General features: G+C 37.4%; 1 protein-coding gene across 1 annotated transcript in view; it reads left to right on the plus strand.

The window, feature by feature from the left end:
* LRRK2 (leucine rich repeat kinase 2) overlaps positions 1 to 14,113 on the plus strand; it is a 144,963-nt gene that overhangs the window by 128,811 nt on the left and 2,039 nt on the right. The window contains exons 46-51 of the mRNA XM_077753653.1: positions 2,560 to 2,754; positions 3,778 to 3,971; positions 5,703 to 5,775; positions 6,559 to 6,743; positions 9,900 to 10,052; positions 12,106 to 12,314. Of these exons, the coding sequence (XP_077609779.1) occupies positions 2,560 to 2,754; positions 3,778 to 3,971; positions 5,703 to 5,775; positions 6,559 to 6,743; positions 9,900 to 10,052; positions 12,106 to 12,314 (1,009 nt within the window). The remainder of the gene's footprint in view (positions 1 to 2,559; positions 2,755 to 3,777; positions 3,972 to 5,702; positions 5,776 to 6,558; positions 6,744 to 9,899; positions 10,053 to 12,105; positions 12,315 to 14,113) is intronic.

The following is a 14,113-nucleotide window of genomic DNA, read 5'->3' on the forward strand; positions in this document are numbered from 1 at the left end:
GACTCCACTTCGGGCAGGCCCTAGATTTGAACTTCTTTTTCGCTGATAGATAAGATATCAGAAACCACACATCAGTTTTGCCTTCAGTAGACAAATGCCTTTAAGGAAATATCTAGCTTTAAGGTTCAGTTGACCTCTCTGTCTTTCATTAGATTCTGTCTTTCGCTAATATTTCGTCTTCATAAGTCTTACTATGTTGTCATATCTGTAATATTTTTAAGAGATTAAAAAAATAATTTCCTTAGCATTTTAAGTTACTTTTAGATGGGTGGTTTGTCCCAAATAACCTTTCTCACCATATTATCAGAAGTAAATTTCTTACTATGTTTTAAATTTAAACAGTAAAATTTTAATACATCAAAATGAGAGCTCTCTTTATGTTGTGGACTCTTGATTTTGTACCATAATTTATTGAAAAACTTTAGTTCATCTTTAAAATGTCTACTCGGAAATAGTGGAGTACATATACTGACTTGATCAACAATTCTATAATTATCTTGGCTACTTTCCCTACCTTCCCATGCCCTAATTTTATTGAGATATAATTGATGTAAGCACTGTATTATTTTTAGGTGTGCAACATGATGATTTGATACATACGTGTGTTCTGAAATCATTACCACAGTAAGTTTAGTTAATGTTCATTACCTCACAAGTTACAAGTTTTTTTCCTGAGATAGTAACTCTTAAGATCTACTCTTAGCAACTTTTAAATATGCTCTATGGTATTGTTAATTTTAGTCACCATGCTATACATCACATACCTGTCTTATAACAGGAAGTTTGTACCTTTTGACCCTCTTTACCTATTTTCCCCCTCCTGTACCCTGCCTCTTACAACTACCAGTCTATTTTATGTATCTGGAAGCTTTGTTTTGTTTTCTTTATTTTGTTCTTTTTTAGTTCCACATATGAGTGATACTGTACTGTATTTGTCTTTTCTGCCTGACGTATTTCACTTAACATTATACTCTCAGGGTCCATCCATGCTGTTTGCAAATGACAGAATTTCCTTCTTATATATGGCTGAATAATATTCCATTGTGTGCATATATACACGCACGTACATATATACATTCACATATATATCACATTTTCTTTATTCATTCATCCATTGACGGACACTTAGGTTGTTTCCACGTCTTGGCTATTGTGAATCATGCTGCAGTGAACATGGGAGTGCAGGTATCTTTTAAACATAAATGATTTCATTGGCTTTAGATATATACTCCGGAAGTTGTATGGTTTTTCTATTTTTAATTTTTTGAGGAAATTGCATACTGTTTTATGTAGCATTTGGAGCAGTTTACATTCCCACCAGCAGTGTGCAGGGGATCCTTTTTCTCCACATTTATGCTAGCCCTTCTTTTTTCTTGCCTTTTTGATAGTAGCCATTCTGACACGCGTGAAGTGTTACCTCCTGCTGATTTTGATTTGCATTTCCTGATGATTAGTAACATTGAGCACTTTTTCATGTATGGACTGGCCATTTGTATGTCTACTTGTCTTTAAATTTTGGTTACCACTGGTATTAACCACATAGACTTCTTGTATTTTTTATTTTTTCCACAGTGAAATTTCCATAGCTTAATTGTTCTTTTATTCTTTCCTCCTTTTTTTTTTTTTTTTTTAAAACAAAGCTTACTTATTTTTTTTGAGAGAGAGGCAAGTGGCTGACAGGCAGAGAGAGGAAGACAAAGAATCCCAAGCCGGCTCCACACTATTAGCACAGAGCCTGAGATGGACCTTGAACCCCAAACCTTGAGATCATGACCTGAGCCAAAACCAAGAGTCAGACACTTAACCAAGTGAGCCATCCAGGCACCCATACTCTTTTCTCCTTTTATTTTCAATAATACTTCACCTTGAATTTTTTGACTTTGACCTACCTACTTAATCTTTAAGTACAGTATATATTAGGCAAGATGGGTAAAGTCATCACCAGTGTCAGATGAGACACTGAGAGAATAAGGAGCTTTTTCTGAGTCTCATGAGTGGAAGGCAAGTGGCTGTATCATGGCTCTGATCCCACTCTCCTGAAACCTGGTTTTGTTTCCTTAGAGGTCTCCTCCTCATCCCCACCCTGTCTCTCTAGTTCTTTAGTGCTTTAAGGAAAAAGATGAAAACAAAATCTGGAAGTGATTTGTGAGTTTCACTACTGAAGATCAAAATTTCTCTTCCCTGCAGCTGGCAGAAAGTCTGTTCTGTTGATGGCCCGTGTTTATCTGTAACACGATGTGGCTCTGCAGTATAAAATTGAGTGACAAATAGCTCCGGACTCTGCTTCATTTCTGTTCAGTTGGCACTTCTGAGACTTTCTTTCTTTTCAAGTTACAAAACATATATACAAAAGAGTATATTTTATGCTTAGTCTAAAACTAATTTCTTGTTTAATGTAACTATACCTGTAGTTTGGATTCTTCATCTCGCTGCTTGGATTAGATGGCAGGTTAACAGAGCTATAACATGCAGTTTTACATTGTGCACAATAATACGGTCATTCAAGAGGACATGCATTAACTTAATGCATAATGTTTTGTTGTTTTTCAACTTTCTCAGGTCTTTGACATTTTGAATTCAGCTGAATTAATCTGTCTGATGAAACATATATCAATACCTAAAAACTTTATTGTTGAATGCATGGTTGCTACAAATCATAACAGCAAGAATGCAGGCATCTGGCTGGGCTGTGGGCACACTGATAAAGGACAGCTCTCATTTCTTGACTTAAATATGGAAAAACACACTTCTGAGGTAAATCAAAATAAATTACAGATACTTTAGAAAATTTATTTTGCAGGTTATATAAATAAGGTACCAGTTAAAACGTTACTTAGGAAGAAATTAAATGAAAGCAATATAGGAGTATTATTACGTTAGATTTCTGGTAGAACAAGAGTATTGCCATAATATTAAATAGTCTATGTTCTGTTTTAAAATAATAGTGTATGTTTCTGTCAAGTCAGGAGCCCTAGAAACAGGGTTTAAGACAGAAGAGTCGTGTACAGGTTTTATAAGAAGAGAGTAACTTTTAAGGAAGTGAAGGAAGCCAAAAGAATAGCAGAAGAAATTCCACAAAAATGTAGTTGCTGAAGAAGTCTGCTGTCAGTCTTTGGCCTTGAAAGAGTGGGGTGTAGATAGCAGCACAGATGGGTCTCTCAAGGCCATCAGCTTTTCATTCCCACATGGCAGTCAGGCATTGGCTGCGGTCTGCCCAAGGTGGGCATGGCCCTGCCTCCCTGCCATTTTGGCCAAGCCAGCTCGCACCAGTGGAGGAGTCATGTGGTGGAGGGTGCAACTCTGAGCTCTCAGTAACCAACACTCATGACGGCTGGGGGTGGGTGCTCATGACTGAAAGAGGAAATCCGGGTACTGCTCGACAAGATGGATCAATAAATTAGCAAAGATAAGATAAATTTCTAGACTTAAAAAATAACCTAATATTTTGTCTGTTCCTGTGAAATACATGTTATGCCTAATCATTATTCTCAAATTTAAACAATCATCTCATATTATTTTGATGGAGTGGGAATCATGGATACTGAAAAATACTGTTCAATTTTAGTTTTAGCTTTAGATGCATTTTAGATAGGCAGAATTGTTTGCCAGTTAACTCATTTATTGTTGAAAGCATCATCATTGTTTTTAAAATTAAAAGCAAGAGAGTAAAAAGAGTTAAGTGTATGGATAATGATATTTTTATTCTATTCTAATTCTAGTCACTTAGGCCAGAGTCAAGTTCTTTAGAGTGGTTTTTTTTTTTCCTTTTTTTAACAGGAAGTTACTGATAGTAGAATACTGTGCCTAGCTTTGGTGCATCTTCCTGTTGAAAAGGAAAGCTGGATTGTGTGTGGGGCACAGTCTGGCGTGCTCCTGGTCATCAGTACTGAAGATGGGAAAAAGAGACATACCCTTAAAAAGATGACTGATGCTGTTACTTGCTTGTACTGCAATTCTGTTCCCAAGCAAAGGTACAGTAGTGAATTTGACCTTTGGGAGAAAGTTCCATACCTTTGAGATGACTGATTGTGTGGAAAACTGTTACTGCTTCAGCAAAGACTGCTCATTTTTAACTTCTATCAATTTGCGCATATTAAAGGGCATTGTGGGAGGCCACAAAGATATTCTTATAGATCAAGCTGAAGCAGTATAAAACAGGTCAGTGCTTTCTTCAGGCCGACCAGCACTACTGCTGGAATTACCTCGGCTCTGGTCGATTTCTTTACTATCCCTCACATCAGGTTACTTTTCTTTGTAAGGCCTCTTCAGAGATGACTTTCCACTTATTCTTTTTTATGAATATCAGCAGCCTATTACATATTGGTTTAAAACATATCAATTAACTATCAAATTGGGAAAATATCTAATAAATGAATTCATAAGTTATTAATAGGTGAAAATAACTCAAGAATTCTTAGTTGCAGGGATCTCATTTCACAGGAATTTATCTAACAGGCAGAATTTCAGGTGTGAGTAACAGGCTGGTTATTATACTGCTTGGGGCAGAATGATTTCCAGGACCATTAAGATTATACCCCATATATTTCTCCTGTTTAAGTCAATACTGGAAAATAAATAAGTAAATTAGAAAACTGTGAAACTCAAGTTTTTGGCAGCTGAAATATAAACTCCACTGGCAGTTTTGGAGTTGAAATTATTTGGATATTATCAGAGAAAAATTTCATCAGATGGCATTAAATAGGCAAGGAAGACTTTATTTAAGATTATTGCAATAGGTAACAGAGATTGAACTCAACTCTACTGATACAAAAGGTGGGAGAGTTTTTAATATTGATGAGGCCAGTGGAAATGTACTGAAGGACATTGTGGGAGGGTCCATGTGACTAAGTCCTCTGTCTTTGCTAATTGGTGCTTATTGAAGTTAAGACTCCTGCCCTCCCACAGAGACTGGGAGATGGGACCCTGCCTTTCCTTTTTTATTTTAATTTTTTTCTTAATGTTTATTTATTTTTGAGAGAGACAGAGAGCATGAGCGTTCACAGCGAGGGGCAGAGAGAGAGGGAGACACAGAATCCACAGCAGGCTCCAGGCTCTGAGCTGTCAGCACAAAGCCCGACAGGGCTCCAACCTACAAACTTTGAGATCATGACTTGAGCCCAAGTCATACGCTTAACTGACTGAGCCACCCAGGTGCCCTGGGGCCCCTTACTTTCTTGATGATTACATTTCAAAAGGAAGGCTCCCAGTTCCTTGAAAGACCTATCTGGGTTGTAAAACTGACAAGTCTGGGAGAAAAGTTACATCTCAAATGGACAGAGAGATACACCTGGGTGGCTCAGTCGGTTAAGCATCCGACTTCGGCTCAGGTCATGATCTCATGATTTGTGGGTTTGAGCCCCACTTTGAGCTCTGTTCTGACAGCCAGCCCAGAGCCTGGAGCCTGCTTCAGATTCTGTATCTCCCTCTCTCTCTGACCCTCCCTTGCTCACACTGTGTGTGTGTCTCTCTCTCAGAAATAAATAAAAATATTTTTAAAAAATCACATGGACAGAGAATTTATAATTGCAAGGTTTCTAAAGTAAATGCTGTAATAAATAAAATAAATAAATAAATAAATAAATAAATAAATAAATAAATAAATAAATAAATAAATAAAANACCTAGGGGGAGTGTTACGGTCATGGCCATTTTGGTCAATATAAGCATCCTTCTTGTAACAATTTTGACAATTTTTCTTTTAGCAAGCAAAAATGTTTTCTTCTGGTGGGAACTGCTGATGGCAATTTAGCAATTTTTGAAGATAAAACTGTTAAGGTAAATGTTGAATCCATTCTACATCAAAAAAAAATTTTTTAAGCTGTTTTATGTATGCTTACCCCCACTCCCCTTCTAAGTGATTATAAACTCAAGCAGAGCAAAGATCATAAATTCTCTTTTCACCTTTTTTTCATCAAGTCTTGCATCCAGTAGACCCTTTATAAGTACATGTTGACTGACTGTACATTTTATATGAATGAACTAAGGATGAAATGGTAAATGAGATCTGATTTATAACGTTAGGAATGAAAATAATTCCATTTTTATATAAATAAAGTGATAATTCCTTATAAATATATTGTGGAACACAACAAAAGTTAAGTTTTAAATCTGGCTTGCCACCAAATTTTTCTTTAGCCTGGAGGAAATCATTTAACTTTCTGTTCTTCGGATTCTCATTTATCAATAAAGCATTTATTCTTCCCTCCATCCATTCATCTCTGGTTGCATCTATTTATGCAACATCCTATGCTTTAGACTCCTTGTTATCAAAAAAGCATTACTAATGGGAAACAGACAAGTAGAGTATAATCCCTGGGTTATTTGCTATAAATTTTTGCATGGAGAAGTAAAGAGATTGGTTATTAGGATAATGTTTTTGCATACCACTTGAATTGAATACTGTTTTCATAAATCCTTTGAAAATGTATCTTGAATTTGTATTTTAAGACCTCTAGCCATTTAAAATGGAATAGCAGCTTTTAGAAAGCACAGCAGATTTTACAGTCTTTCATTCTGCAGCTACTCAGTTTATTGAAAGTGTTTCTCTTCTTGGCAAAGTGTAAAGGAGCCGCTCCTTTGAAGATACTAAATATAGGAAATGTCAGTACTCCACTGATGTGTTTGAGTGAATCCATGAATTCAACTGAAAAAAACATTATGTGGGGAGGATGTGGCACAAAACTTTTCTCATTTTCTGATGATTTCACCATTCAGAAGCTCATTGAGACAAAGACAAATCAGCTGTAAGTTATTTCTATCTATACAATTAATTTACTGCTTTATTCATGTTCCTTCTTTTTTTTTTTTTGAGAGGGGGAGAGGGAGGGAAAGAGAGAGAATCTTAAGCAGGCTTCTTGCTTAAGTAGGACTCCATGCTACTTGGGGCTCAATTAATGACCCTGAGACCATGACCTATGCTGAAATCAGGAGTCAGACACTTAACCAACTGAGCCACCCTGGCACCCCCATGTTTATTCTTTATAATCATATCAATACTGCTGTTGCAACCCAAGCAAAAATCTTTTAAAATGCATAATTTATTTTTCTGTTAAAAATGTCACCCAGCCTAATCACATTTGGGATAACATATGAAAAGTCATGATGATCTTAGTAGTATTTGTCAATCTAAATTTTTAACAATTTCATGATCTCTATATTCAATTAAACATAAATTTGAAAGGTAATAAACTCACTATTTTGCTTCATCTGTGGATTTTAGATATGTGTTTGGATAATTTCCATTAAGTTTTGACTGTAGGAAACATGCACCTCAGGAATAAAGTCATCTCTAGTTTCGGTAATTTTACAGATACTCTTTCTACAGCAAAGTTAGTGATACCACTGTCAGGCAAAAATAAAACAGAAACCTTGTCACCATTTGTTGTTTCAATTTTTAGAGTTGTATTTTAACCAAATCATTGCATTTGGCTTCTACCTATTACATTCCTCAGTGAGAAGCAGTGTAGTATAGTTTGGTGGGTAATAGCATAAATTGTACTTCAGGTATTGGCTTTGCCATGTATTGGTTATTTGAACTTGGGCAAGAACTTCTCAAATATCCAGTCTTCTCTAATCCGACGATTGTAACATGTTGTACCTCAAAGGGATGTTTTGGAGACTAAACAAGAAAATTAATATAAGGAGCTAACATAAAGCCCAGCACTTGGTAAGCTCTCGATAAATATTAGTTGTAATTATTATTGGCTTTGAGTCACAAATCCTCATCTCAGGGACTATCCTGGTTTCTCAGTATCTAATAGCCTAAGACCTAAGTTTGAGGGTAATTCTTGACTCCTTTATCCTTTACTCCCTTTGTCCATTTAACTCTTCTCCAAATTGACACTCAAAGTCTTTTATTTCTCTCACTTTTGTCCTGCTGCCTCCACAGGCCAGGCTGTCATCCAACATCCATGGCCATGCTAACAACAGCATCTTTTAACCAGTTCTCAACCTCTGATTGTACTTCCTTCAGTCTGTTCTCAACAATGCAGACAGAGGAGTTCTTCTAAAACACAAATCAGTCTGATGTCAGTCTCTTGCTTAAAAGCCTCAGTCACATCCCATTGCCCTATGTTTGAAGTTCAGACTTCTTAAGATAGTCTGCAACCAGGCCCTGCAGGATTTAGTCCTTATTGCCCTCTCAGACAGATTAATCGTGGGTGGGGCCTAGGTTTCAGTATTTTTCATTTCAGGCTCTCAGGTGATTCCAAAGTCTTTGGGGTTCAGATACGCTGCTGTGTATTGTAAATTCTCACACGTGAGGATTTTTATTTTCTCTCTTGTTCACAGATGTGTCTCCTAGTGTGTGGTAAATGTTTGGATAAATCTACTTTCATTCTGTAATTTCCACTTCTTTTAAAAAAATTTTAGTTTATCTTTTAAATTAATTTTTATTTTTTGAGAGGGAGACAAAGAGAGAGAGAGAGCATGCATAGAAGCTGTGGAGGGGCAGAGGGAGAGAGTCTTAAGCAGACTGAGCATGCTGAGCATGAAGCCAGACCCAGAGCCCCATCCCACAATGGTGAGATCATGACCTGAGCTGAAACCAGGAACCAGATGTCCAACCAACTGAGCCACCCAGGTGCCCCTGTAATTTCCACTTTTAATCAACCTAAACAGACCTGAAAATTTTTAAAAAGAAGGGCCTCCAATTTTTTTAATTCATAGAGCATGTTATGAGATCATGGGTATCAACCCCCTAGAATTCCGCATACGATTTGGAGTACAAATGCTGTACTAGAGAGAACATCAGCATGAAGCTCGCACAGCTGTTCATCTCCCTGAAGAGATGAGGATCTGGTTTCATAGCCACTTGGAAATATTTGCTCTCTTCTCAAAAACTGTCCCCTGTTGCCTTGGTCTGTCCCCGGCTAAGCAGGTACCGCGTTGCTACCTAGACGCCACTTCATCCTCATCACCCTCCTTATTGTCATCAGCCTGCTCTGACAGAGGCGTGCTGGGTAGTGAAAGATGAGGTGGCCTCTAGAGCCGCAGGCCGCCAGAGACTTGTTTGGAGTCCTGCTTCTGTGACATGCCAGTCATGTGGCCTCCAGCAAGTTATTGAGCCTTTGTAAACTTTCTCTCATTGCAGACATCTCCATGTCTGCATGGAGATTTTTATAAGATTTTTATGGAGGATCAAATGAGATAACACGAAAGTATTTTATAAATTCTAAAATTTTATGTAACATTTGTACTACTTTGAACTGTCTTCTGTTATATACAGCAAAAACTCGGGAAGAAATGGCCTAAATGTAGTGGCTCTCTGACAGTACATATTTTTGCCTCTCTTGCCAGAACGAGAAAGAGGAAGGAAAAAATAATCTTCCTGCCCTATGATAAACTAAAGGTTTTTACACCCTGTGATATTTTCATGTCATTTATCTGGTCGAGTTGTAACTTTAACCATTGTTACTTTTTCCTGATTGTTCATTCCTTCTGTTAGTTCATTCTTCATTCATCCATCCTCTGTCCATCCACTTAACAAGTTGCCTACTTTGTTAACTAGGCATTTTTCTAGATAGGTTCATATCTATCTACATATGTATGTGCTAGACCGATAGGTACTTATCCATGGTGACTCTTTACTGGATGGTGGGTATGTAGAAAAGACACAGTCCTTGTCCTTAAGAAACCACATTTACAGTCTAGTGTCAGGGACACACTAATTAATAAATACAGTTTTATACTTAATAAGGTCTGTAGTGTTACAGATATACCCAGTGCAGGAAAGGGAATGACTGGTGTATTTTGATAGGTCGGGGAAGTATTCCAGAGGAGCTGACATCTAAGTTAAACCTCAAGGGCAAAGTAGAAGTTTGCCATGAGGTAGCATTAGCCTATGCTAGCCAGTCTGTTTGCAAGAAATGAAGAATAGTGACATTCTTTTCTCCCTCTAGGTTTTCTTATGCAGCTTTCAGTGATTCCAACATCATAGCAGTGGTGGTAGACACGGCTCTCTACGTTGCAAAGAAAAATAGCCCATTTGTGGAAGTATGGGATAAGAAGACTGAAAAACTCTGTGAACTAATAGACTGTGTGCACTTTTTAAAGTAAATCGATTTTTTTTAATTGTATTTTGCTGTGGAAAGAACACAATGTGAAATTGACCCTCTTAACAAAATTTTAGCATTTTATTGTTGAGTCTAGGTACAATGTCACTGGTTCTTATTTTATGCTTATTAGAACTGTTTTTATACTTCAGGCTTAACAGAGAGGGGAAGTATGGCTAATTTTACTTTGTTTCTACCTCTAACTAGAACACTAAACAACTTAGAAACAAAATTGCTAATGCTTTTCAGCGGCATCTCTTGGTATCTAGCAAGTAGTTACATTTTGGAAAAACTACAAAAAAAAAAAACANCAAAATATTACAAAGAATATTCTCTAATGAAAACATTAGAGATTTGATCATACTGGATTCATTGCTGACTGTACATTTAGTAGTGTTACAATATCAAGTTCACTACTTACAATTAGACTATAGGTCCAATGATCCTTTGCTCTAAAGATAAAGTCACAAAGCAATTTAAAAAATGGGGGGAAACCTACTGGACTGACCAATACAGAAATCGCTTAAAGATGAAGGATCAAGACACCAGACTGACAATCAGTTCTTACCCTAATCCAGCACATCTCAGACTTAAAAATTTTTTTAAATGTTTTATTTATTTCTGAGAGAAAGAGGGAGAGAGAGAGAGAGAGAGAGAGAGAGAGAGACAGCATGAGCAGGGGAGGGTCAGAGAGAAAGGGAGATACAGAATCTGAAACAGGCTCCAGGCTCTGAGCTAGCTGTCAGCACAGAGCCCAACGCAGGGCTCGAACCCATGAACCATGAGATCATGACGTGAGCTGAAGTCGAACGCTCAACTGAGCCACCCAGGCGCCCCTCAGACTTTAAATCAAGCACATCTTTTGTGTGCTGCTGGTGGGAAAGGGGACCACTCAACCTTATTTGCTAGTCCTTTTATGCATTTTGTTTTGTCTTGTTTTTAATTTTTTTAATGGTTTATTCATTTTTTGAGAGACAGAACATGAGTGGGGAGAGGGACAGAGACAGAGGAAGATACAGAATCTGAGGCTGGCTCCAGGCTCCCAGCTGTCAGCACAGAACAGAAAGCCCAACGCTGGGCCTGAACTCACAAACCGCGAAATCATGACCTGAGCCTCAGTGGGATGCTTAACCTATTGAGCACCCCCCAGGTGCCCCTGCTTTGTCTTTTTTTTTTTTTTTTTACTGAATAGATTTTTTGTTCTCTGGAGAACATTTAGATTACACACTGTTTCTATGAAATTAGACTTCAAAATTGACTTTCCTAGAATCTTTTCATTTTTCTCTGGATGGTAAGGAGAGTGACATTCTCAAATGCTGACACTTCCGCCTGGTAAAGGTTCCCTTATGTCCTGATGTTCTAAAAGTATTAGAACTCTTTTATTTCAGACATCTCTTTGTTGTCATGAATTATTCATTGGCTCAGAGAAAAAGTTAGTGGGTTGTATTGATGTCTTTTACATGTAAATGATTAAAACTTAATTTTCCTTTGTAACTTTTAGACTTCATGGAAAGTAACTTTTTCTATTTATATTGGGCAAATTTATTTTTTTTAAAAACTGGATTATACAAGCTTATTATTTATAAAAATTATATCCATTTTTAAAGGTTATTTATTTTGTGAGAGAGAAGAAGAGAAAGAGAGTGAGGGAGGGGCAGAGAGAGAATCCCAAACAGGCTCCACTCTGTTAGCGTGGATTCTGACACGAGGCTTGAACCCACATACCATGAGATCGTAACCTGAGCCAAAATCAAGAGACAAACCAACTGAGCCCCCTAGATACCCCCCAAAATTACATCCATTTTATTTACTTCAGAATTTCTTGAGGTTAAGGGGCTATTGTTGTGTCATTCTTGATAATTTTTGTTTCCAGTAGAGATGCCACTTTGGTGTTCTTTATTTAGCAAAACTAGTTTTGTAGAATTTTAATGACATATAATGTATGCTATGATGTATTTATAATTTAAAATGCTGTATATAGTGTGTATATGTAGACATCTAGTTTATCTCTTAATTGTCGATAAGATTATTAATGCATAGTTTACGGTTTTAGGGAGGAAATGGTAAAAGTAAACACGGAATCAAAACACAAAATGTCTTATTCTGGGAGAGTGAAAACTCTCTGCCTGCAGAAGAACACCGCCCTCTGGATCGGAACTGGAGGAGGCCATGTTTTACTCCTTGATCTTTCAACACGTCGAATTATACGCATAGTGCACAATTTTTGTGATTCTGTCAGAGTCATGATGACAGCACAGCTAGGTAAGTTTCTTTCCTTTCGATCTTTTTTCATATTGTCTAAGACTTTAAAAGTATGCTTTTATTTTTAATTTTTGTCTCACTATCCAATGCCATTTGAAGTGTCCTGGAGGGTCACATCATGAAGCCCAGAACTGGGATACGTTTTGAATCGGGCCATTAGTAAATGGAGGAAGTGTAGGTGCTTTCAGTCCCATTAGAGAAGCAGATTATTGCAGCTGAGCCCCGATTCTGGGTTTTGCTTTCTCAATGTCTAAGGCAAAAGAGGAAATAGATAATCTTGGGTATTTTTAACTTAAAATTTTTTTGTAATGTTTCTTTATTTATTTTGAGAGAGAGAGAGAAAGAGAGTGAGAGCAGGGGAGGGGCAGAGAGAGGGAGAGAGAGAGAGAGAGAGAGAGAGAGAGAGAGAGATTTCCAAGCAGGATGCATCCCAGTGGGATGCTCAACTCACAAACCGTGAGACCATGAGATCATGACCTGACCTGAGCCATAGTCAAGAGTCAGATGCTCAACTGACTGTTTCACCCAGGCACCCCAAGTATTTTTAACTTTTTAACCAAAGATATTAAAACAAATGCTTATTTTAACCAGTTTAAACTTCCTCCCCTTCTTAAATTTGGTTTTTCATTAACAAATTTATATTCTTGTAACAAATATGCTGAGCTCTACAATCTGCAAATATTGACAATGATGATGTTTTATGTAAACTTTTTAAAAAGTTTTTTATGGTTTTTTTTTAAATTATATCTCTGAGAGAGAGAGAGATAGCATGAACAGGGGAGGGTCAGAGAGAGAGGGAGATACAGAATCTGAAACAGTCTCCTGGCTCTGAGCTAACTGTCAGCACAGAGCCCGACACGGGGCTCGAACCCATAAACCGTGAGATCATGACCTGAGCTAAAGTTGGATGTCTAAACCGACTGAACCACCTAGGCGCCCCCATAAACTTTTATGTCTTTTTTTGCTCCTGCTTTTCTGTTTAAATATAAAGATATCATAAAAGCACATGAAATATATTTTCCTTTTTAAAAATTTTTTTTATGTCTTTATTTTGAGAGAGACAGAGAGAAAGCAGGGGAGGGGCAGAGAGAGAGACACACACAGAATCCGAAGCAGGCTCCAGGCTCTGAGCTGTCAGCACAGAGCCCAACGCGGGGCTCGAACCCACGGACTGTGAGATCATGACCTGAGCCGAAGTCGGACATTTAACTGACTGAACCACCCAGGCACCCCTGAAATATATTTTCTACATAAATACATTCCATTGTTCTCTTTTAACAAATTATTAGGCTTAGAAAATAGTATTGGCATATATACAAAGTTGATGATGAAAATAACATGGGGTTAGGTTCTGCAAAACGAGAGTGTATATAACTTTAGCAAATAAGGAGTAATGTGTTTGACAGGTGAAGAAAATAATAAATTCCTTTTACAGGAATATATTAAGCAGTGACAAGGGTTTCTTCTTACTCTCACCCATGTTTTATGAATGGATGTTGAAGTTGCACAGAAGGAGTTAGACTAGACGCTGTGAGTGATTGGTAACTATCAAGATACTAGCGTTGTGTCTCCCAGCAATAGTGGGTTGTCTCTCTAGTTTTATTCTGCCAAGGTTGTTAAATCCTTCAATCTATCTGTACTTTGGGACCCAAATGGTTGTTCATTACTGACATTATGTGGAATTTCAGTGGTTTAGTTGATTTTTAAAATAAAGATAAATGTAAACATAATCCACAGGTGAGGCAGGTACAATGCTTCTTCACCTCACCTTTCTAGCCTCCACTGTTTATCACATCCCT

The sequence above is a fragment of the Crocuta crocuta genome, unplaced genomic scaffold (assembly GCF_008692635.1).
Source record: "Crocuta crocuta isolate KB4526 unplaced genomic scaffold, BGI_CrCroc_1.0 scaffold30, whole genome shotgun sequence".
In the NCBI taxonomy this organism is placed as follows: Eukaryota; Metazoa; Chordata; class Mammalia; order Carnivora; family Hyaenidae; genus Crocuta; species Crocuta crocuta.